Raw genomic sequence first — 25,905 nt, forward strand, 5'->3', positions numbered from 1 at the left:
TCTGAGAAAAAAAGCCCTGGTCGGATCCCATACTAGGTACGTGATCTGGGGCAGCAGAGCCACCTTGCCGCCGTATATACAAGTTATACAGTTGGCAAGTGGTTAGATTTTTGCCCGGAGTTCCGCTTTAAACCTCTGCGGTCTCATTCTTGAAGTTATATTTAGAACGTAATAATTTTTACATAATAAAATGGCCCGTGGCTTCTATAGGATTCCCATGGGTCGACCATCAGGGGTTAAGCCATTAAAGGGACCTTCCCCCACTATCTAAAAGCAGGCCCTGACACCTCCTACACTGGCTCACTTCCTCACAACAGATAAATTTGTGGTTTCCTCTGTGAAACTGTAAAAGATGAGAGACATCGGAGGAGAGCGGACCATGTGAGCTGCCAGTAATTTGGCTGTTGTTTTAGTATGTAATCTCTGAGGTACAAGTAGTTGGTGAGCACAGAACAAGTCAACCAGCTGAAGCACTGCAAATATTTCCATTGGCTAGAAATTCCGAGGTGTGATGAGTAATGTCATGAAGATAATGGAAAGTAGGGTGGAAAGTGAAGTCAGCAATGTACTAAGGAAGCATCTGTAAAGTGACAGGCCTGTAGGACAATTCTTAAGACACTATGGACCCTCCTGAGAAGAAAGGTGACATGCCACCTCCGGGTAATGAGGACTTTGAGGTATGTAGTCCATTTCATTTATTTATTTTTCTGTCCTCTTTGCTTACTTTTTAACTCTAAAATGATTCCAGTTCTACCTTTTCACCAACAGCGATGCTTTAGAATTGTACCATGTGTGTCCCTTTATAATCAACCAGTGGTCAGACTTAAAGTGTAGGTCCACCAAAAACGTATTTTTTCACTTTGCCACACATGGATCAAAATTTCCATCCATCTAGGGCAGGGGTCTCCAAACTTTTCAAACCAAGGGCCAGTTGATTGTCCTTCAGACTTTAGGAGGGCCGGTTTGCTGCCTGCAGGGCAGAACATTTCCTGAGCCCAGCATCAGTGAGAATAAATATGGCCTCAAGGTTGGTGGTCAGTAGGAGGAAGAGTAGTGCCCCTTATTAGTAAGAGGAATAGTATCCCATCATTGTATCAGTGGAAGAAATAGTGCCCCCTTGTTGGTGTCAGTGAGAGGAATAGTGCCCCAAGGGCCGGATAAAGGCCAGCAAAGTGCCACATCTGGCCCTCGAGCCGCAGTTTGGAGACCCCTGATCTAGGGCCACCTTAATGCCGCGTACACACGATCTGACATTCCGACAACATAACCGTGGATTTTATTCCGACGGATGTTGGCTCAAACTTGTCTTGCATACACACGGTCACACAAATGTTGTCGGAAATTCCGAACGTCAAGAACGCAGTGACGTACAACACTACGACGAGCCGAGAAAAATGAGGTTTAATGATTCCGAGTATGCGTCGAATTGATTCCGAGCATACGTAGGATTTTTGTGCGTCGGAATTGGCTACAGACGATCGGAATTGAGAACCAGCTCTCTAACATTTGTTGTCGAAAATTCCGACAGCAAATGTCCGATGGAGCATACACAAGGTCGGATTTTCCATCCATCGAGAACCAGCTCCCATCGAACATTTGTTGTCGGAAATTCCGACCATGTGTATGCAGCATTAGGCTCGGTTCACACTGCTGCGACTTGGTATCAAATTTGTGAGACTCCAAGTCACGTGACATGTGAAATCCCATTTTAGTCAATAAGAGCGGTCTTAAATACTTGACCTCTGGAAGATATACCCCCTTCCTGACCAGGTCATTTTTTACGATACGGCACTACTAAAATTCATGTCCTTTTTTTTTTTTTGAGCTTTTATTGGTGGTATTTGATCACCACTGCGTTTTCATAATTTTTTTTGCATTATAAACAAAAAAAAGAGTGACAATTTTGAAAAAAATAACTATATTTGCCATAAAACATATCCAAAATGTGTCAAAATTGTCCGAAGTGTCCGCAATAATGTCGCAGTCACGAAAAAAAATCACTGATCGCCGCCATTAGTAGTAAAAAAAAATAAATAAAACTATCCCCTATTTTGTAAACGCTATAAATTTTGCGCAAACCAATCGATAAACGCTTATTGCTATTTTTTTTTACCAAAAATAGGTAGAAGAATACATATCGGCCTAAACTGAGGGGAAAAAAAATAATTATATATGTTTTTGGGGGATATTTATTATAGCAAAAAGTAAAAAATATTATCGAAATCTGGAAGCCCTCTTTAACAAAGGGGACCCCCAGATCTCGGCCCCCGCTATGTGTATTGGTAACGGGGTACATTGTACCCCAACCATTTCACAAAGAAAGTGTAAAAATTGGAAAAAACACACAGACACAGCTGGACAAGTCCTTTATTTAAAATAAATTATTAAATAAATAAATTCCAGCGATATAATCCCGTCTCTCGATGTCCAACGATGATCCATTCTCCAGCGACCCTGCAGTCTCCACTCATTCTCCAGCGAGGAACGAAACCCCCATGACGCATAAGAGGGGGCGGGGTCACCCGTCCACGTGACTGGGTAACCCCTGGGTTTCGTTCCTTGCTGGATAATTAGTGGAGACTGCAGAGTTGCTGGAGAATGGATCATCGTTGGACATCGAGAGACGGGATTACATCACTGGAATTTTACCAATTCACATAGGGGGGTCAGGATCTGGAGTTCCCCTTTGTTAAAGGGGGCTTCCAGATTTCAATAAGCCCCCCGCCCGCAGACCACCACAACCACTGGGCAAGGGTTGTGGGGATGAGGCCCTTGTCCCCATCAACATCCTCCCCATCAACATCCTCCCCATGTTGAGGGCATGTGGCCTGGTATAGTTCAGGAGGGGGGGCGCTCTCTAGTCCCCCCCTCTTTTACTGCAGCCTGCCAGGTTGCGTGCTCGCATAAGGGTCTGGTATGGCTTTTTGGAGGACCCCCATGCCATTTTATTTTTATTTTGGTGCAGGGTTTCCTTTAATATCCATACCAGACCTGATGGGCCTGATATGGAATTTGGGGGGGACCACCACGCTTTTTTTGGTTAGTTTTGTTTTTTGGTTCGTTTTTTTTCAATGGCTTTTCTCTGTATTGCTGGGACCCGACAATTCATGAATAGCTGCTTTACAGGCATACTATACACCCCCCCCCCCCCCCCCCCTAGGTACGAAATTTAAAGGAATATTTCACTTTTATTGCTTCACTTTAAGCATTACTAAAATCAATGCTCCCCAAAAAAACTGCCATTTTTTTTTTACTTTTTTTGCATTGATACATGTCCCCTGGGGCAGGACTCAGGTCCCCAAACACTTTTTATGACAATAACTTGCATATTAACCTTTAAAATTAGCACTTTTGATTTTTCATGTTCGTGTCCCATAGACTTTAACGGTGTTCGTGTGTTCGAACACATTTTTTGCCTGTTCGCATGCTCTGATGCGAACCGGGGGGTGTTCGGCTCATCCCTAGTCTCGGTATGCTGACGCCTTAACCCTGAAAAACAACCCACAATATCAGGAGAACATCTTTCTAAACAAATGTCAAGTTTACTGTCCTTCAGATGTTAGAGCAGTGGTAGGCAACCTCGGCACTCCAGCTGTGGCAAAACTACAAATCCCATCATGCCTCTGTCTCTAGGAGTCATGCCTGTTATGGTCAGGGTTTTGCAATGTCTCATGGGACTTGTAGTTTCACCTCAGCTGGAGGGCTGAGGTTGGCTACCCCTGCGTTAGAGGGTCTGGACTGTGGCCAAGGGGGGTAGATAATACCCCAGACTTGCTGGTGAGTGGGAGTAAAAAAAATAAGCAGAAACCATGTGGTGAGGAGGAGAAGGAGTAGTGCCCCATCTTTGGTATTAGTTGGAGGAGTAGGGCCCCATTGTTAGTGTCAGTGGGAGAAATAGTGCTCCATTGTTGGTGTCAGTGGAAGGAATAGTGCTCCATTGTTGGTGTCAGTGGAAGGAATAGTGCCACATTGTTGGTGTTAGTGGAAGGAATAGTGCCACATTGTTGGTGTTAGTGGGAGAAATAGTGCCCCATTGTTGGTGTTAGTGGGAGAAATAGTGCCCCATTGTTGGTGTTAGTGGGAGAAATAGTGCCCCATTGTTGGTGTCAGAGGGAGAAATAGTGCCCCATTGTTGGTGTTAGTGGGAGGAATAGTGCCCCATCGTTGGTGTCAGTGGGAGGAATAGTGCTCCATTGTTGGTGTCAGTGGGAGGAATAGTGCCCCATCAATAATGTCATTCTTCTTCTGTGGGAGGAATAATACCCCAATTTTGGTGATAGGGGTACAAATAGTGGCAGTGGGAGCAATGGCTCCCTCTATAGATACAGTGCAGGAATGATGGAACCACCCAGGGACAGGAATTGTGTTATTTGCAGGGTAACCAGGTGAAAATAAAAGAAAATACACTTTGAAAAAAAAAAAGAAAACAAATACAGCCACCACAATGGGGACTAGTAAGCTGAAATATGGCAGAAGAACCTCTTTAAACCCAAAAGCAAACATATATTATACAGCACCTTAGCAATTCTTAGGCCTCATACACACTGGGCATTATACAGTCATTAAACCCCCCATCCTGTTATCCTATGTGTCTGTGCACACAGGCTGTGATCAGCGTTTTCTGGCTGGAAGAAAAGCTCAGAACTAGTGGGTTTGAGAGAAGTTTTTCAGCTATAAAAATACTCTGATAAAGGCTTAAAAATGCTGGAAAACGCGGCTAATTTGTGTTTATCAGCGTTTTGGAACCTTCAGCTTTTGTGGGAGTATAGTTTTGCTCCAAAACGCAACAGCTAAAAAAACGCTGAAAAAAAATGCTGCACAACTACTACAGCTTTCTACAGATAACACTATATATATAACATCCAATGTGCATGAGGCCTTAGAGGTGGTGGCTGCATTGGTTTTCTTTTTTAAGCTTTATTTCCCTTTTTTTCACCTGGTGTCTGTTGTTTTTTTAAAAGAATAAGCTGTCCTGCAGATATAGCAATTAGAGGGATGAGCCAATCCATTTACCACTGACATGGGTGCTTACAATGATCAGCTTTTACTTATTTATGTAAAACCTTTATCCCAAAAGAAAAAAAACAACAACAGTTTGCTGTAACTGCTTATAACATATTAGATGGAGTCTGGTTTTAGTTTGTTAGTACAGAGGAACCTCGGATTATGAGCATTATCCGTTCCAGGAGAATGCTTGTAATCCAAAGCACTCGCGTATCAAAGCGAATTTCCCCATAGAACTCAATGGAAACAAAGATAATTCATTCCACATTGACTTCTATGGCCAGAGGTGGGGAGTGCCGGAGAGCCTCAGAAATACTTGGGGACAGCTCGGCCGATCTCGGAAAGGTTCAGAAACACTCGGGAACTGAGTATTTCCAAACGGCTCCAAATCGTTCCGAGTGTCACCGGCGCCCCCTCACCTCTGGCCAAATGTGGTACTGCACACCCCATTAGCTTGATATCTGCTCATATTGCAAGACAACACTCGCAAACCAAGTCAGAATTATTTTAATAATACATTTTTTCTTTAATACCGCTTTAAAACTCCACCCAAAAGTTATTCCATTGTCATTGATGTTGGTGAGAAAAGCATAGGCTTACATCACTCGGTGTAATGTGACAATCCAGCTTTAGGAAGATCCCTGTATTGCACATACTGAAGCGACTTGTCCTGGGTGGAGGTTCCCCTTAAAGTCAGTATAGTGGTCACCATATTGTCACAGGCAGCAGTGAAGACACTTGACATGCAGCACTGGATTGCCCAACAAAGCTGTGTCAGTAAGTATAATGTATACACTGTACTTCAATACAGGGCACTTATACACCCTCCTGCCCAGACCAATTTTCAGCTTTCAACGCTCTCACATTTTGTAGGACAATTGCGCGGTCATGCGACGCTGTACCCAAACAACATTTTTATAGTTTTGTTCCCACATATAGAGCTTTCTTTTGGTGGTATTTGATCACCCCTGCGGTTTTTATTTTTTGAGCTACAAATAAAAAAAGAAAGAAAAAAAAAGTTTCTTTGTTTCTGTTACAGAACTTTGTAAATAAGTACAGTACATTTTCTCCTTCACTAATGAGGCTGCACTGATGAGGCAGTACTGATTGGCACTGATGAGGTGGCACTTATATACAGCACTGATAGGCAGCACGGATAAGCAGCACTAATGGGCACTGATGGACACTCATAGGTGGCACTGACGAGGCAGTACTGATTGGCACTGATGAGGTGGCACTTATATACAGCACTGATAGGCGGCACGGATAAGCAGCACTAATGGGCACTGATGGACACTCATAGGTGGCACTGACAGGCACTGATGAGGCAGTACTGATGAGGTGGCACTTATATACAGCACTCATAGGCGGCACAGATAAGCAGCACTAATGGGCACTAATAGGTGGCACTGGAGGGCATGTATAGGCAGCACTGATGGGCACTGATGAGCGGCACTGATAGATGGCACTGATAGGTAGCACTGATCAGAGGTGCTGGCAGGCATCACTGATGGGCACGGAGTGCCATCCCTAATGGGCAATGATTGCCATCCCTGGTAGGCTCCTGTCAGGAGATCCACCGATCAGCTCTCCTCTACTCGCTTCGGTTAGCACGAGTGGAGAAAAAGCCAATACATGGCTTCTCCTGTTTACACTGTGATAAGCCGTGATTGGACACAGCTAATCACATGGTAAAGAGCCTATGTCAGAGGCTCTTTACCTAGATCGGAGATGCGTGTGTCAAAGAGACACACCACACCAGCGATCGCCGCGCTGCACGCCCCTGTGGTCTCGCGATCGCGGCTTATCCTGCTGAACATCACATGATGCCCGGTCAGGATAACTAAACCAATTCCTGGCCGTCATTCTGCTATATCACGCACACACGCTGCCTGCGACACATCGGGAGCCAATCAGCAGGTCCCACTGATCAGGACCCACGATCTCTGCCTTCCCACAGTACAAGCACCCCCACACAGTTATAGTAATCACTCCTAGGGACACATGTAACCCTTTGATCGCCCCTGATGTTAACCCCTTCCCAGCCAGTGTCATTAGTACAGTGTCAGTGGATATTTTTTAGCACTGATCACTGTATTGGGGTCACTGGTCCCTGAAAAGTGTCACTTAGGGTCAGATTTGTCCGCCGCAATGTCGCAGTCCCGCTATAGGTTGCTGATCGCTACCATTACTAGTAAAAAATGTAATAAATCATAAAATTATAAAATTCCATAAAGCTATCCCATAGTTTGTGGACGATATAACTTTTGCGCAAATCAATCAATAAACGTTTATTGGGATTTTTTTTTACCAAAAATATGTTGCGGAATACAGATTTGCCTAAACTGATGAAGAAACTAGATTTATTTTTTATTTTTCTTATTGGATGTGTTTTATAGCAGAAAGTAAAAATATATATATTTTTTTCAAAAGTGTCGCTCTTTTTTTATTTATTGCGCAAAAAATAAAAACCGCAGAGGTGATCAAATACCACCAAAAAGCTCTATTTGTGGGGAAAAAAGGACTCCAATTTTATTTGGGTACAGCATTGCATGACCGCGCAATTGTCAGTTAAAATATGCAGTGCCTTATTGCTAAAAATGCCCTGGTCATGAAGGGGGTAAATCTTCCGAAGCTGAAGGGGGTAAAGAAAAAACGAATGTGATACTTTCTATTGGTCTCATCTTCCTCTTTCTTTTTTCATCTTCTATTACTTCCCCCATTTTCTATGTAGTATGGTATTGTGTCCACTTCTCATTTGCTACGGCTGTGATGCAAATTTCCCTTCAGCTCCTGTGTGTTAAACATAAATAGAGTTTGTATTAGGCCCCATACACACGAGAGGATTTATCCGCGAATACGGTCCAGCGGACCGTTTCCGCGGATAAATCCTCTCGAGGATTTGTGCGGATTTCCATGCGATGGAGTGTACACACCATCGCATTGAAATCCGAGCCGAAATCCTCTGGCGATGACGTGTCGCGCCGTCGCCGCGATTATGACGCTGTCATATAAGGAATTCCACGCATGCGTCGAATCATTACGACGCATGCGGGGATCCCTTCGGACGGATGGATCCGGTGAGTCTATACAGACCAGCGGATCCATCCATTGGGATGGATTCCAGCGGATAGATTTGTTTAGCATGTCAGCAAATATTTATCTGCTGGAAATCCATCCCAGGGGAGAAATATCCGCGGAAACAGATCCGCTGGAGTGTACACACCATAGGATCTATCCGCTGAAACCCATTCGCTGGGATTTTTCAGCGGGATGGATTCTATCGTGTGTATGGGGCCTTAGGCCGGCCATACACGGTGCAAATTTCTTTCCTGCATCCCCCGCTGGGGGAAGAATGTGATTATCGCTAGCAGCTATAACAGTCGCTAGCGCTAATTGCAAGTGAATCCGGCAAGCTGGTCGTGCCCAAGTTGATCAAACATTCAGGCTGCCCATTAACAGGTTCGAATCAGGAACCGGCCGAGATTCGAACCGTGTATGGCCAGCCTTAATGATCTATGCTGTAAAACTAAGAGGGACCCATAATTTAGATACAAGAAGATAACTGTCTTAATAAAAAAACTGCATAAGGGTGTAATTGAAGCGGTATTACCCTGAAAAATTCAACATTTATTAGATTGCAGCTTACCTATTCTGAGATGGCTGCATTCATTTTCTTCTTTAGGCTTTCTTTCTTCTATTTTTATCTGGTGATCCAGCCAGTAAGTCTGTTGTATTTCAAAAGAAGAAGCTCTCGAGCAGACGTATCAATTTACAGGGATAAGACCAATCATTTAACACAAGCAGGGTGCTTGCAATGATCAGCTTTTATTTATTTATGTAAAATCTTTATCCCAAAAGGGGGAAAAAAGTGTATTACTGTGTTTCCCTGAAAATTAAACCTACCCAGATAATAAGACCTAGCGTTATTTTCCAGGAGGGCTGCAATATAAGCCCTACCCCAAAAATAAGCCCTAGTTCAGTGCGGCGCCCCCCTCCCTGCATTGCTCAGAGCGGGGAAGACAACTTGGGTGGGCCATGGAAGTGCCAAGCATGCCTTAACTGATATCCTCTTCTCTTGGGTGTAAGCGGGGGATCTCGGCCCCCTCCCTCTGCACTAATCATAGCCGTGGAAGATGGCTCGGGCGGGCCATTGAAGCGGGTGTCAGCGGGGGATCTCGCCCCCTCCCTCTGCAGTGCTCGGAATGGTGGAAAATGGCTCGGGCGGGCCATTGAAGCGGGTGTCAGCGGGGGATCTCGCCCCCTCCCTCTGCAGTGCTCGGAATGGTGGAAAATGGCTCGGGCGGGCCATTGAAGCGGGTGTCAGCGGGGGATCTCGCCCCCTCCCTCTGCAGTGCTCGGAATGGTGGAAGACAGCTCAGGCAGGCTTTGGAAGAAGGTATTTGCACTGTTGCATTGCAGAAACACAAACCTTTTGCATTATGTGATCCTGTGATGGAGGGGATTCTGTCATTTTGTCACTGGGAAGATAGCACATTGCATGACAAGCCCTACCCCAAAAATAAGCCCTAGTATGTTTTTGGCTGACAAAATTAACATAAGACCCAGGCTTATTTTCGGGGAAACACGGTATCTGGAGCTTGACTTCAATTTGTTAATGTATCTAAATCTGCTAGTAAATCTAGGACTCCACTTCCCCCCAGACTGACACTGCTGCTGTCCAAAGGTGTTCCCTGTGCTCCTTCATCCAGAGTGTAGAGTGTAATACAGGAGGTGGCCAGATCACCAGGTGTAAACAGAAGGAGAAAACGAATAGTGTCACCACATCTAATGATTGGTAAGCTGTAATAGAGTACATTTTTGAATTTGGGTTTAATACCACTTTAAGGTCACCCAGGGGCTTCCACCAGTCCTCCTGTACAGGGTCCGGGCCAGCAGGGTGAATTGGATGTGGGCAGTGGGGGTGATTGGTACGGCAGGGGAGCAATTACTGGAACCAATCCTCTGTATGGTTCTCTCTGCAGCAGCTGAACGCTGGCTTCTTCTCCTCTCTCTCCCAGTGGCTTTCAGCTGCTGCAGAGAGAGCCATACAAAGCATTGGCTCCAGTAGTTTCCCCACCCCCCCACCGATCACCCTCCCTGTGCACCATACATTACTCCCTGCTGCCCAGGCCTCCCTTGAGTGCTCCCCTACCCCTGCAGTCCTGCCAACTTCCCTCTCCTTCCTGCCGGAAGCTGCAAGCATACAACAATATTGATTTTTACGTGCACATTTCAGGTGCACTTTTATACACTTTTATATTACTATATTTTTTCTTATTCCTATTTTTTTATTCGGATTTTATCATATATTTTTAGTTTTGTTCACCATTATTAATTATTTGCATATTGTTTGATTGCACTGGACTTTATCACATAATATTGTTTTCACTGGACTTTATCACGCATTTATTGTGTCACTTAATTTTATTTGGATGACTATAATTTGATGTTCTAGTCATTTTTTTGGATCTCATTATTTTCACAATTTTCCTTGCCTTACATCATGGCTGTTGATGGATGAGGGATTATTAAGGAAATTGGAGTGGAACACGTATTCATTGGTTACCCTGACCTTATACGTTGCTGTGCGTTTTTGGATATATTTTAATTAATTATTTGCTATTTTAATTGGTAAGCGCCATTGCACCCCCCATTATTCATATGTCTTTTGGTGCGTGAGCACTTTTTAGTAGTGGCTGCTGCTTTTATTTATTAATATTTTATCAGATTAGGTGTCCTTGGTTAGTTTGGTTTTGCGCATGAGTTCCCCCCATTATACAAGCATACAACATGATCCTTCAAAATTGAGAGTCAGGGAAGGATCTTGTAAATATGTAATTCTTACCAGCCCCTTCCTCTCCTGAATGAACACAATGAGTATTGGTGCTCACTGTGTTCATTCATAACTGAGGCATTGGCTGTATGGGGCCCCATGTCATGTTGTCTGTATGGGGCCCCATGTCAGGTTGTCTGTATGGGGCCCCATGTCAGGTTGTCTGTATGGGGCCACATGTCAGGTTGTCTATATGGGGCCCATGTCAGGTTGTCTGTATGGGGCCACATGTCAGGTTGTCTGTATGGGGCCCATGTCAGGTTGTTTGTATGGGGCCCATGTCAGGTTGTCTGTATGGGGGCCACATGTCAGGTTGTCTGTATGGGGGCCACATGTCAGGTTGTCTATATGGGGCCACATGTCAGGTTGTCTGTATGGGGCCACATGTCAGGTTGTCTGTATGGGGCCACATGTCAGGTTGTCTGTATGGGGCCCCATGTCAGGTTGTCTGTATGGGGCCCATGTCAGGTTGTCTGTATGGGGCCACATGTCAGGTTGTCTGTATGGGGCCACATGTCAGGTTGTCTGTATTGGGCCACATGTCAGGTTGTCTGTATTGGGTCCCATGTCAGATTGTCTGTATTGGGTCCCATGTCAGATTGTCTGTATGGGGCCAGATGTCAGGTTGTCTGTATGGGGCCCCATGTCAGGTTGTCTGTATGGGGCCCCATGTCAGGTTGTCTGTATTGGGTCCCATGTCAGGTTGTCTGTATTGGGTCCCATGTCAGGTTGTCTGTATTGGGTCCAATGTCAGATTGTCTGTATTGGGTCCCATGTCAGATTGTCTGTATGGGGCCAGATGTCAGATTGTCTGTATGGGGCCCCATGTCAGGTTGTCTGTATGGGGCCCCATGTCAGGTTGTCTGTATGGGGCCCCATGTCAGGTTGTCTGTATGGGGCCCCATGTCAGGTTGTCTGTATGGGGCCCATGTCAGGTTGTCTGTATGGGGCCACATGTCAGGTTGTCTGTATGGGGCCCCATGTCAGATTGTCTGTATGGGGCCACATGTCAGGTTGTTTGTATGGGGCCACATGTCAGGTTGTCTGTATGGGGCCACATGTCAGGTTGTCTGTTTGGGGCCACATGTCAGGTTGTCTGTATGGGGCCACATGTCAGGTTGTTTGTATGGATATTGTCAGATTCGGTATCGCCAATATGACTGCATTAGGGGTAACACGCTGTCAGTATGTTTTGTGGCAAACATATGGCCATTTCCTTGTGCAACGTGCATCAACCTCTAGCATAATCATTGGCAGTGTTCTAAACCAGTTTTCCCCTTAAAGGAACACTAAAGGCAAAAAAAAATTTTTTTTAAATAACAAACATGTTATACTTACCTCCACTGTGCAGCTCGTTTTGCACAGAGTGGCCCCGAATCCTGTCTTCTGTGGTCCCTCGGCGGCTGTCTCGGCTCCTCCTCGCAAAAGCTTTCTACCTTCATGCAAGCTCGCATGGTGGAAAGCTTTTACGGGCGCGCTCCCGTGATACAGCGGTGGGCATAGCCGCCGACTGTATCACTCGGCCCTGCCCCCTGGCACGCCGCGTCATCGGATGTGATTGACAGCAGCGCCAGCCAATGGCTGCGCTGCTATTAATCCGTCCAGCCTAGCCAATCAACGGCCAGGCTGGGAACCGAAGAGGATCACGAGGACGCGCATGGGACTTTCGAGGGGTGAGGTAAGTAAAACAGGGGTTCGGGGTGGGCCGGCACCGTCGGATGTTTTTTCACCTTAATGCATAGGATGCATTAAGGTGAAAAACCATGTACCTTTACAACCCCTTTAACCTCTTGCCGACCGCCCCACCTACATACTGAGGGGTGGCGGCTCCTCTGCGCAAAATCACATACAGGTACGTGATTCTGCACTTCTGGGTTTACGATGCGCACAAGCGCCACTGGCGACCCGCTGTGATTGGACATTATTTTATTATATTGGATGTTTTATAGTAGAAACTAAAATATAGTGTTTTTTTTCCCTCAAAATTGTTTATAGCACAAAAAAATTAAATCCGCAGAGGTGAAAAAATAAAAAAAATGAAATCTAAAAAACGAGGGGGGTGGGGTGATCTTTTGTTTTAAACAGATTTTTGCCTGGAACTCCGCTTTAACCCTTTGATTGCCCCACATGTTAACCCCTTCCCAGCCAGTGTCATTAGTACAGTGTCAGTGTATATTATTAGCACTGATTACTGTATTAGTGTCACTGGAGGTGGCAGTGGCAGTTAGCTAGTTCCCACAAAGTGTCAGTTAGTGACAGATTGCTCACCGTCCTGCTATAAGTCACTGATCACTGCCCTTACTAGTATAAAAAAATAAATAAAACATTTCCAGTATGTATATATACAGTGTATATATATGTATGTATGTATATATATATATATATATATATATATATACACACATACCATAGTTTGTAGACGCTATAACTCACGCAAACCAATATACACCTACTGGGATTTTTTTTTTTTTTTTTTACCAAAGACTTGTAGCAGAATACATTTTGGCCTAAATGTATTTAGACATGATTTTAAATAATTTTTTTATTGAATATGTTTTATAACAGAAAGTAGAAAATAGCACAAATAAATAATAAAAAAACACACAGTGGTGAACAAATACCACCAAAAGAAAGCTCTGTTCGTGGGGAAAAAAATTATATCAATTTGGTTTGCATACACTACAGCAGTAAAGTTAGTCTGTAAACTAAGGTCCGTGTTGTTAGGTTATTACATTGCATTTTGAAAGTTTATAAACTAGCATTAGACCGTGGCCATCTGAAGCCAGACTGTATTACTTCCTGGATTTCAGCTTTGCAGATCTCACACATGTTCAGTGCTGCACAAGCGGTGTAATAGGTTTCAGGTCAGGTTTGAACAGCAAAGGCAGTGTCAGACGAAGTTTCCGCCCCTTATGCAAACCTCCCCTGAAATAACCCATTAAAAGTTGACATGCGGGGATAGGGATTGCCGATCGCTGAAAGTAAATGACATTAAAAGTTAATGACGGGGGGGGGGGGAGTTGGAGGATGTTTGCCCGGCGATCGCAGAATATATAATATACATATATATATATAAATGATATTGCCCATTAGAAGTTGATAACCGGGGGGGGGGGGGTTTAGGTTGCCCGCCGATCGCTGAATATAAAGGACATAGCCCATTAGAAGTTGATAACCGCGGGCGAGATGACGTGGTGCACGTGAGGCACGCACGTCGAGGGAGGAGCCGCCCGCGCCGCGGACCCAGCACGATCGTGAGGGACGGACGGAGGCTTGGAGGATGCTCCGGTGGCAGCGGGCTGCGACGCAGGAATGGATGCTGCTGAGCCGCTAGCCCGACCGAGCGTCTGACACGCTCTCTCCCGCCGCCTCGAGGGAATCCCCCCCGAATCACCACCCCCCCCACCCACCCGAAGGAGGCAGCTGAAGTAGCTACGGCCAGAGTAAGGTACTGGGGTAGCAATCGTTGAAGCTGAGCGGTGAGTGCTCCTAGTTCATGCTCTTCTGTAGCTCCTGACGCCTCTCCCTGCCACCCTGGTCCCTGAAAACGGCTCTCAGGTAAACCCAGCTTTCTCCTTATACATGTGCAGCTGTCTGTAAAAAAGGTCTTAAAATCACTGTGCCCGTGGATGCGACCTGGGATCCAGAGGGCCAGGTAAGAGCTCAATTACATTTGCACTTAAAGCAGCCTCACTACCTCTCATGCCTGTATTGTCAGAAGGGACTGTATAACTTTTAAATAACACATACAATTGTATGTTTCTCCTCCCGTCTCCTCCTGCCTCTGCCCTGTGTTTGTTCTTTAATGGCGCTTATTGCTTACGGATGATAAGGGGATTCAGCTGCAACGGTTGGCGGTATCGATTTGATGGCAAAGTGGCTTTGCTAGGGGTAACATACTCGCAGACGCAAGACCTCGCGCCCCTTAGAATATGCAAGTATGGAGATACGTATATGAAGCATGAAGCATTTGCACCATTATAGAGATGATTTCTGCTGGCATTAAATCATAGTTTAACAGGGTCGATTATTGGCGGAAACACCTGACTTTACCAGAGACCATCAATACACCCTGATCCACGACATCTGCATTTGGCTGGCTCGGCTAATACAAATTGGGTATAATACATAATACATAATTGGAATGTCTAGGGCGCTTGGAGGACTGTACAGCTGAATGGAACAAGGGAGGAGAGTACACGAGGCGGAAGTGGCATCTGCTTGAGCATAACTTTCAGAGATTAGGCATGTATATGCCTTTACTAAATCACCACTAAAAATATTGGATACACCATAACCATCATAGGAGTTAGCCCAAAGTATCTTTCAGCACCTCCAATACGGTCGGGCATTAACTGGTCAAAGGGCCGAGGCTGGCGTTTAACAAGAATAAGACAGCTTGGTCGTCCGTAGTAAAGAGTCCTATTCAGTGGAAAAAAAAAAAAAAAAAAAAAGGGAGAGCTTGATTCTCTACCCAATTTATCTTGAGTGCACCCCAGAAGCCGAGGGCAACCCTTGTTACCCCAGTGGCTACATTTAGAAAGTCCCCAATAGAGCTGATAGCCTCTAAACGAATAATAAAGCGCCTAAAAAAAAAAAAAAAAAAAAAAAGGGGGGGGGGGGACTTCCCGTATCTTCAAACTGGGGAAACGTATCAGAGGGGCTAAAAAACACAATATGAACAGGTCAACAAGGGGCTCCGCCCCAAAAATCTCTAAGGATAACCCACCTACAAGCACTATAAGACACTATATGACCCCAGACGGTAGCTCTAAAAGCCCAGGCTTAACAAAAAAAAACGAAAAGGCTGGGATATCTAAAAAGGTAGCCGAGGGGGGGGTCACCCCAGCAGCTGACACGTCAACAGAAGGCGAACATGAAGTCAGCCAAATTGACGAATCTAGAACAGATACTCATCTACCCACAAAAGTAGAATTGGAGGGGATGTTAAAGAGGCTGGAAAAGGTGATAAGAGAAGAAATAGGTACGTTAAGATCAGACATAACCCACATTTTGGAGCGGGTAGAGAAAACTGAGACAATAATGGTACAACAAGAACTGGACTTAAAGCAATTAAAAGACCAATTCCACACAATGAAACAAGATCAGAGACTATTACATTACCGGTTAGAAGACCAAGAGAATCGTAATAGAAGGCAAAATTTAAGGATTCGATCTATCAAAGAGGAGAAAGGCGAAAATTTGAGAAAAATTCTTAATGATCTGTTTCTCCCCCTCTTGGACACCGGCTCAGAGGAACCCCTTAAAATAGAACGGGTGCACCGTATAGGAAGAATCAGGGAGGGGGAGGGCAAATGGCCTAGGGACATAATAGTAAGGTTCAGATATTTTGAAGATAAAGCTGAGATCTGGGCAAAATTGAGAAGGAAAGCTCCCCTCTGTTACGACGGGGTGGAGATACAGATCTTCTCTGACCTAGCATGGGAAACTCTGGTCAGAAGAAGGCACCTTAAACCTCTACTAGAACAGATGCGCTTGTCGAATATTAAATACCAATGGGGGTTCCCGGCGTGCTTGATTGGATACAAAGAAGGGGTATCAGTAAAAATGGTATTCCCAGAGGATCTACCAGGCTTCTGTGTTAAATTGGATATGCCCATCCTGGAATTGCCCGGATGGACAGAGTAGTCTTCTTGGGTGATATAGAGAGGTGGGATGGGTAGTGGACGAGGGAAGGGGGGTGGGGGGCTTAGGGGAGGGGGACGGGTCCGCAACCGCTCTCTTATAAGATCAATCCTCCAAGGGCCATCTTCTTGGGGGGAATGAGAGGGGGGGCGTTGGGAAGCTTCACCTCATGACACGAGAACCGACGGGTAGCGGGGTGTGAGGATCCCTGCGGTTCAGAGGCGATGTTTTGGCCTTGTCAGGGGAGGGGGATGGGGGGAGGGAGGGGGTGGGAGGGGAGGGTTGAAGAGAGAGAAGGACCTCTCCTCTCCCAAAATGGGGCGGGGATAGGGAACGTGGCTCCCAGTGGATCTTTCGGAAAGCGTAGTGAAATGACGTAGGGATTTGAAATGGCAGAAGTAAAATATTTATCGTATAACGTAAAGGGCTTGAACTCAATAACCAAAAGATTGAAGGTATTGGATGAGATTGAACAATACAGAGCCGATGTAGTCTTCATACAGGAATCCCATTTGACCCTAGATTCTAATGTAAAGTTGTACTCACCCAGATACCCTACCTGGTTCTATGGGGATGCTATTTCCAAACGCGCTAGGGGTGTAGCCATCGGTTTCGCGAGAGGGATCGGGTTCATCCTGGAGGCAAGGCTGACTGATCCGGAAGGCAGATTTTTATTTTTAAAAGGAAAACTGGGAAACACTCTCTATACTCTTGCAAATATTTACGCCCCGAATGTACATCCAACCCAGTATTTAAGCAGAATCCTAGGCAAATTGGAAAATTTTGCCGAGGGATATATAATTCTGATGGGAGACCTTAATTTTGTCATGAATCCGAGAGAAGATAGTACGTCCCGGGTGAAGGAGACAACGAACATGCAACTACAAAAAATAAAACACAAGATCCACGATAGTCATTTAGTGGACGCTTGGAGGGCACTTCACCCAAATATACATGATTACACGTTTTTCTCTCCTCCACACGGAACGTACACCAGAATAGATTACATACTGGTAGATCACAGACTAATGGACTTGATCACTGAGACGGACATTGGAATTATGACTATCTCAGATCATGCTCCAATTACCATGAAGATTAAAGTACCCTTACAAAAGAGTGAACGGCCGAGGTGGCTACTAAATGATAATCTGATTCGAGATGAAGAGGTGGCTAGTAGGGTGGAAGCTGATCTCAAACAATTTTTTACTATAAACGATACAGAGGGGATATCAAGCGCAACTCTTTGGGAGACACATAAAGCATACATTAGAGGGATATTAATCGCGGAGAATGCCAGGGAAAAAAAAGAGAGAAAAAGGAAGGCTGAGACCCTGACCAAAGATATAGCAATCTTAGAACGTAAACACAAAGAACAGGGACTAAAAGAGACCTATTACAACTTAATTCTAAAAAGAGACGCGCTCAAGGAGATCATGGATTTAGAGGCGAGGAAAAAACTTAATTGCATAGCTAGAGAGAGGTATGTATGGGGTAATAAACCCAGTAAGCATCTGGCCAAAATGGCCCAAAAAAAGAAAACCAGAAATTATATCGGAAAAATTAAAAGGAAAGATGGGAATCTAGTCTATACGACTAGAGAAATCGCAGATACCTTTAAAAATTATTATGAGGAATTATACACAATAAAGCAGTCAGGGTGGAAAGCAGGGGAAAAGGAGGCTAAAATGCGTGATTTCCTTGCAAAAGCGGGACTCCCTAAATTAGAGGAGGTTGATAGAATTAATATGGACTGTCCCATAACTGAAGAAGAAATCAAAAATGCTTTGAAAAATACGACAGTGGGAAAAAGCCCTGGCCCTGACGGGTTTTCTGTCTGGTACTATAAGAGATTTAGTAAGATTTTAATACCGAGGATATGTAAATACTTCAACGGCCTAGGATTAGAATACGAAACCAGCAGGGAAGCGTTAGCGGCATCGGTTGTACTAATTTTGAAAGAAGGGAAGGATTGCTCACTCTGCTCGGGATATAGACCAATATCTTTGCTAAATACAGACATCAAGCTCTTTGCTAAAGTGTTGGCTGAGCGTCTGAAAGGGGTTATGCACTATTTGGTGCACCCCGATCAGGTTGGATTTGTCCCCAACAGAGAGGGCAAAGACAATAGTATAAGAGCAATTCTCCTGCTTCAGAACATTAGGCTGAATGCGCCCCCAGGTCTATTCCTGTCGGTGGATGCCGAAAAAGCATTCGACAGGGTAGACTGGGGGCTTATGATGGAGACACTTACAACCATGGGTATAGGCAACAGGTTATCACGATGGATTAACACACTCTACCATCACCCTACCGCAAGAATCAAAATTAACGGCACGCTTTCGGAGTCCTTCGAGATGAAGAATGGGACAAGACAAGGTTGTCCTTTGTCTCCCCTGCTCTTCATCCTATCTTTAGAGCCTCTATTGTCCATGATTCGAAAGGACCCAGATATCAGCGGTGTCAGAGTCGAAGAGGAGGAACACAAATTGTCGGCCTTTGCCGACGACATTTTATTTTATTTAACCAACCCGAGTAAATCCATCCCCGAGCTGTCCAAGATATTGCAACAATATGGTAATATTTCAAACTTTAAAATTAACGTAACGAAATCTGAAATATTAAACATAAACTTAAAGAAAAGTGAGGTAGGCCGTGTTAAAGAAATCTGTGCCTTCACATGGAGTAAAGAAATAAAATACCTCGGTATCAAATTGGCTAACACGGTACAGAAGATATATAAAATAAATTATGTCCCTTTACTAAACGAGATCAAAAATGAATTAAAAAGAACGGTAAACAAATCTATATCGTGGTTTGGGCGCATCAATATGTTGAAGATGGTGGTGGTCCCTAAAATTTTATATAAATTCTTACTAATCCCTATTGCCTTGCCTCAGCAATTTTTGAGAATTCTTAATACCCTTTTAATGAATTATGTTTGGAAAAATAAAAAGCACAGAATATCACTTTCCATCCTAAAACAGGGAAAACTACTGGGCGGTCTGGCAGTGCCTGACATCAAAAGCTATCATAAAGCGGCGGTTCTATCTCGTGCGGTGGAATGGGCGCGGGACAGGAAAGGTAAAAGATGGGTGCAAATTGAAAGGGCACAAGCTAGGTCACAATTGAGTAATATTATATGGATTCCTGCACAATACAGAGCACTGAGTCACAAATCATTTGACATCACACGGGACACTTTAAGAATGTGGGATAGAACCCAGACACTAATGAACAGAGAATTCAATTCTCCACTAATGAATTTAAAAGATAATGCTTACTTTGCACCTGGGGAGAAAAAAATAGGTGGTAACTGGATCAAGAATAACACGGTACACTTAGGGGACATCACAAAAGATGGAGAGATAATGACATACGAAGAATTGAAAGTTAGAACAGAATATTGGAATCTCGATAGGTGGCACTACGCCCAGCTACATCATTTTGTGCGGCACCTCCCTCGTCCTCTACGGACGAGGGCGGAGCTGACACCACTCGAGAAGTTATGTCAATCAGAAAATTCCAAGGGCACAATCACTAAATTATATGGGATATTGGTTAAGTTAGGTGCACGGGAGGAAGCACCGTTTGTACATAAATGGGAAAGGGAGTTAGAAATCACGAGAGGGGCAAACACTTTTCAGAGGATCATGCAATTAACACATTCCTCCGCAATAGATACACGAACCGCCGAGGCAAATTATAAGTGCATTTCGGGTTGGTATATTACCCCTGACAAAGCTAACAATGTTAGATCTGACCAGCCCGCCGAGTGTTGGCGAGGATGTACGGAGAGAGGAACGATGGCACATATTTGGTGGACATGCCCGAAAATCCAAATTTATTGGGATACAATAATAAGTCAAATAAAAGAGATTACGGGTAGGGAAATAAAAAAAGACCCCTGGGTAGTACTCTTCCACGGGAGTCAAGAGGGTATAAAAAAATACAAGCAGTCTTTACTACCACACCTGTTAAATGCAGCGAAGAGAATCATACCAAAAAGGTGGCAGGAAAAGGAAAGTCCACTTTTGTGGAATTGGATAGATGCTGTGGAGGAAACCTATAGGTTGGAAGAGCTTAAGGAAAGTCTATCAGAGACAAACAACGACTTTAAGAAAAAATGGGAAAAATGGAAGGAGTACAAAAAAACAGGGAGCTATGTAGAGAGTTTAAGAGTACTCTAAGTCTTCCGATTCCGATTCTGAGATCATGGGATTTGACTGACCCCGAAACAAAGCCCGATCGTTTGCGACTGTTATTTTTGAATCTTACGCATTTTTGCAAAAATGTCATAGATATTTGAGCGATGGAAAAAGATAAGATCCCTGGGCGCCACGTGGGGGTGGGGGGGAGGAGGGGGGGGGGTTGTATTATATGGCAGTGAGGTGTAGATATCCCAGAGGGGCCGTAAAACAATACAAGAGCATGGATAAGATCCTAACCCCTTGCCGGATGTCGACACTTATACTTATTACATGTGAGCAAAAAAAAAAAAAAATTTTTCTTATGAAGCTTATTGGAAGCAACGGCTACTTTTGCCCTACTTTGGCTATGAAAAAATACCACGCATGATGCAAACCGCAAATAAGAGACGTAAGAAGCATCGATTCATGAGCTGGTCTCTAGAATTTGGTAAAAGCTGAGGTGGAAAAAAAAAAAAAAAAAAAAAGAAGTTGATAACCGGGTGGGGTTTGCAGGATGGTTGCCGCCGATCGCCGAATAAAAATAACATTGCCCATTAGAGGTTGGTAACCGGGGGGGGGGGGGGGGGTTGGAGGATGTTTGCCGCATATAAACTTAGAATTTGAAGGGTTTTTTTTTTTTGTCGCCGATCACTGAATATAAAGGACATTTCAATTTAGAAGTTGATGATAGCCGGGGGGGGGGTTTGCAGGATGGTTGCCGCTGATCGCCGAATAAAAATAACATTGCCCGTTAGAAGTTGATAACCGGGGGGGGGGGGGGGGTGTTGTTTGCCGCTAATCGCTGGATATAATGGACATTGCCCATTAGAAGTTGATAACCGGGCGGGGGAGGAGGGTGTTTGTTACCGATCACCGAATAGAAAACGACATTGCCAGTTTGAAGTTGATGTTTGCCATGATCGCCGAATAAAAATAAAATTACATTGCCCATTAGAGGTTGGTTGATAACCGGGGTGGGGGGGATTTAGTCGCCAACAATGCAAATTAGAAGTTGAAGGGGGGAGGTGGTTCCCGCCACCGATCGCCAAATAAAACACAATGACATTGCCCATTTAAATATTAGAAGCAGGGGGGGGGGTGCCGACTTTGCGAATTAGAAGTTGAAGGGGGGAGGTGGTTCCCGCCGCCCATCACCGAATAAAACACAATGACATTTTTTTCTACAATCGTTTCAGTGATTCTTATTTGAGTGAGGAGCGTCCTGCTCCATGGTAACAGGGAGGAATTGAGATGCCCCTATGCTCGGTGTCATGAGGTGATTGGCCAATAAGGAAACGGGAGGGTGTGGCTTAGCGTAATCCGTTCTTCTCAAAGTATCGGCACAGCAGGTGTGTAGCTCGGACTGCGGTCAGCTACCGCGCATGCGCGGTAAAGCACTGCGATGCTCTGGTCTGACTATCGCCTTCTGGGATTGATGACAAACATCTCCCAGGATGCATAGCAGACGGGGATGACGCGCTCAGGCCTGTGAGTTCAAAAAAAATATATATGCCAAATATGTTTAAGTGGACAAAGAAGCAGAGACTGAAGAGGACTTGAAAAAGAGGGTGGAACTCCACTTTAAAGTTGCACAGTGCCGAATAGAAAAAAAAATGGCCTGGTTTTGTTTGGGGTAAAACCTTTGTGGCTATAACCCTGAAAAAAAACATGCTCCTGTCACTTTAACCACCTCAATACTGGGCACTTACACCCCCTTCCTGCCCAGGCCATTTTTCAGCTTTCAGTGCTATCACACTTTGAATGACAATTGCGCGGTCATGCTACACTGTAACCATGTGAAAATGTTATAATTTTCTTCACACAAATAAAGCTTTCTTTTGGTGGCAATTAATCACTTCTGGGATTTTTATTAAAAAAAAGGCCGAAAATTTGGAAAACAAAAAAGGTTGTCTTAGTTTCTGTCAGTATTTTGTAAATAAGTGATTTTTCTCCTTCACTAATGGGCGCTGATGAGGCGGCACCGATGGGCACTAATAGGTTGCACTGATATGTGGCACTAATGATCACTAATAGGTGGCACTGATGAGGTTAAAGGTTAATATGGTTTAAAGGTTAATATGCAAGTTATTGTCTTAAAAAGTGTTTGGGGACCCGGGTCCTGCCCCAGGGGACATGGGTCAATGCAAATTTTTTTTTTTTAAATGGCCGTTTTTTCAGGAGCAGTGATTTAAATAATGCCCGAAGTGAAACAGTAAAAGTGAAATATTCCTTTCAATTTCTTACCTGGGGGGTGTCTATAGTATACCTGTAAAGTAGCGGATGTTTCCCGTGTTTATAACAGTCCCTGCACAAAATGTCATCTCTAAAGGAAAAAAAGTAATTTAAAACTACTCGCGGCTATAATGATTTGTCGGGTCCCGGCAATACAGATCAAAGTCATTGAAAAAAAACGGCATGAGTTCCCCCCAGTCCATTTATTAAGGGGAACACCAAACCAAAAAAAAAATGTGGGGGTTCCCCAAATTCCATATCAGGCCCTTCAGGTCTGGTATGGATATTAAGGGGAACCCTGCGCCAAATAAAAAAAAATGGCATAGGGGTCCCCCTCAAAATCCATACCAGACCCTCATCTGAGCACGCAACCTGGCAGGCTGCAGGAAAAGGGTTTCCCGTTGTGTCAGAGGGGGGCAGGGTCACCCGTACATGTCACTGGGTAACCCCGGTATTTCCCTGTTGCGTCAGAGGGGACGGGGTCACCCGCGCACTGACAGATGGCCCTGCCCTCAGCTATATATGAGCTGTCAGGCTGGAGAGCGTCATTCGTCGGGTGCCTCCCGTGGAGGCAGGATCGTGTCGGCGTCGTATCCTCGCTGTAGATCGAGAATGGATTTACATCGCTGGAGATCAAGGATGGATTTACATCACTGGAGATCGAGAATGGATTACATTGCTGGAATTATTATTTTTTTCTTTTTAATAAAGAACTTTTTTGTCAAATGGTAGGGGTACAATGTACCCCGTTACCAATTCACATAGGGGGGATGGGATTCTGATAAGCCCCCCCGCCCGCAGACCAGAACCACTGGGCAAGGGTTGTGGTGATGAGGCCCTTGTCCCCATCAACATGGGGACATACTCCCCATGTTGAGAGCATGTGGCCTGGTATGGTTCAGGGGGACGCTCTCTCGTCCCCCCTCTTTTCCTGTGGCCTGCCAGGTTGCGTGCTCGGATAAGGGTCTGGTATGGATTTTTGGGGGGAACCCAACACCATTTTTTTTTATTCTGGCGCGGGGTTCCCCTTAAAATCTGAAGGGTCTGGTATGGATTTTAAGGGGGACCCTTACACCATTTAAAAAAAGAAATTGGCACAGGGTTCCCCTTAATATTCATACCAGACCTGAAGGGACTGATATGGAATTTGGGGGGACCCCCACGCATTTTTTTTTTATTTTGGTTTGGTGTTCCCCTTAATATTCATACCAGACCCAAAGGACCTGGTAATGAGCTGGGGGGGAACCCATGCTGTTTTTTTGATGACTTTTATCTGTATTGCCGGGACCCGACAATTCATTATAGCCACGAGTACTTTTAAATGTCTTTTTTTCCTTCAAAATTGCCATTTTGTGCAGGGACAGTACTAAACAAGGGAAACTACTTTACAGGCATACTATAGACACCCCCCAGGTAGAGGAATATTTCACGTTTATTGTTTCACTTTAAGCATTTTTTTTTCCATTGATACATGTCCCCTGGGGCAGGACCCAGGTCCCCAAACATTTTTTTTTTTTTATGATAATAACTTACATATTAACCTTTAAAATTAGCACTTTTGATTTCTCCCATAGACTTTTAAAGGGTGTTCCGCGGATTTCGAATTTGCCGTGAACACCCCAAATTGTTCGCTATTCGGCCAACGGGCGAATAGTCAATGTTCAAGTCGAACTCATGGGCGACCCGAACATAAAGCTCATCCCTAATGAGGAGGCACGAGTATGCCGCACTTATGGGCACTGGTATGTGGCACTAATGAGCACTGATAGGTGGCACTGATGGGTGATACTTGTGGGCACTGATAGGTGGCACTGGTGGGCACAGATAGGCTGTACGGATAGATGGCACTTATGGGCACTGATGGGTGGCACTACTAGGCATTGATGCATGGCATTGATGGGCAGCAGTGATGCGCATTGATCGAGAGCAGTGACAGCCAGCACTGGCTGGCATTAGGGATGAGCTTCGTATTCGAGTCAAACTCATGTTCGACTCGAATCTCGTATGTTCATTAGATTTTCGAATTACGAACGTTTTGGGCCGTTCGCGCCAAATTCGAGTCGCATTTCACGACCCATAATTCACTGCGGCATCGCAGGGCATTGCTGGCTGATGATTGGCCAAGCATGCACTATGACCCGCATGCTTGGCCAATCACAGGGCCGTCAGTACAGAGAGCCATAATTGGCCAAATCCAGGGTGGCTTTGGCCAATTATGGCTCAGGGGGTTTAGTACACGCCCCAATGTGTCCCCAAATGCAGCCATGTCCCCCCACATATGCAGCCATGTCCCCCCACATATTGCAGCCATGTCCCCCTACATATTGCAGCCATGTCCCCCACATAATGCAGCCATGTCCCCCACATATTGCAGCCATGTCCCCCACATAATGCAGCCATGTTCCCCACATATTGCAGCCATGTCCCCCACATATTGCAGCCATGTCCCCCACATATTGCAGCCATGTTCCCCACATATTGCAGCCATGTCCCCCACATATTGCAGCCATGTCCTCCACATAATGCAGCAATGTCCCCCACATATTGCAGCCATGTCCCCCACATATTGCAGCCATGTCCCCCACATATTGCAGCCATGTCCCCCACATATGCAGCCATGTCCCCCCACATATTGCAGCCATGACCCCCACATATTGCAGCCATGTCCCCCACATATTGCAGCCATGTCCCCCACATAATACAGCCATGTCCCCCCACATATTGCAGCCATGTCCCCCCACATATTGCAGCCATGTCGCCCCACATATATCTAGCCATGTCCCCCATACCTAGATGATGCCGCCGCTGCCGCGTTAATCAGCGTGCGGGGAACATTACAGCTTTAGTTTGAATAGCTGTATCCCCGCCACGCCGTGTATAGACACTCCCCCTTGCTCGGGATTGGACAGATCATCCGTCCAATCCCGCGCAAGGGGGAGTGTCTATACGCGGCGCGGATACAGCTATTCAAACGAAAGCTGTAATGTTCCCCACACG

At 45.1% G+C, this 25,905-nt stretch overlaps 1 protein-coding gene across 1 annotated transcript in view; it reads left to right on the plus strand.

Moving 5' to 3' along the window:
• The first annotated feature begins 262 nt into the window (after positions 1-262).
• UNC13D (unc-13 homolog D) overlaps positions 263-25,905 on the plus strand; it is a 178,079-nt gene continuing 152,436 nt past the window's right edge. Inside the window, exon 1 of the mRNA XM_040331480.1 lies at positions 263-677. Within this exon, the coding sequence (XP_040187414.1) occupies positions 621-677 (57 nt within the window). The 5' untranslated portion in view covers positions 263-620. The remainder of the gene's footprint in view (positions 678-25,905) is intronic.

Source organism: Rana temporaria, chromosome 12 (genome assembly GCF_905171775.1).
Source record: "Rana temporaria chromosome 12, aRanTem1.1, whole genome shotgun sequence".
In the NCBI taxonomy this organism is placed as follows: Eukaryota; Metazoa; Chordata; class Amphibia; order Anura; family Ranidae; genus Rana; species Rana temporaria.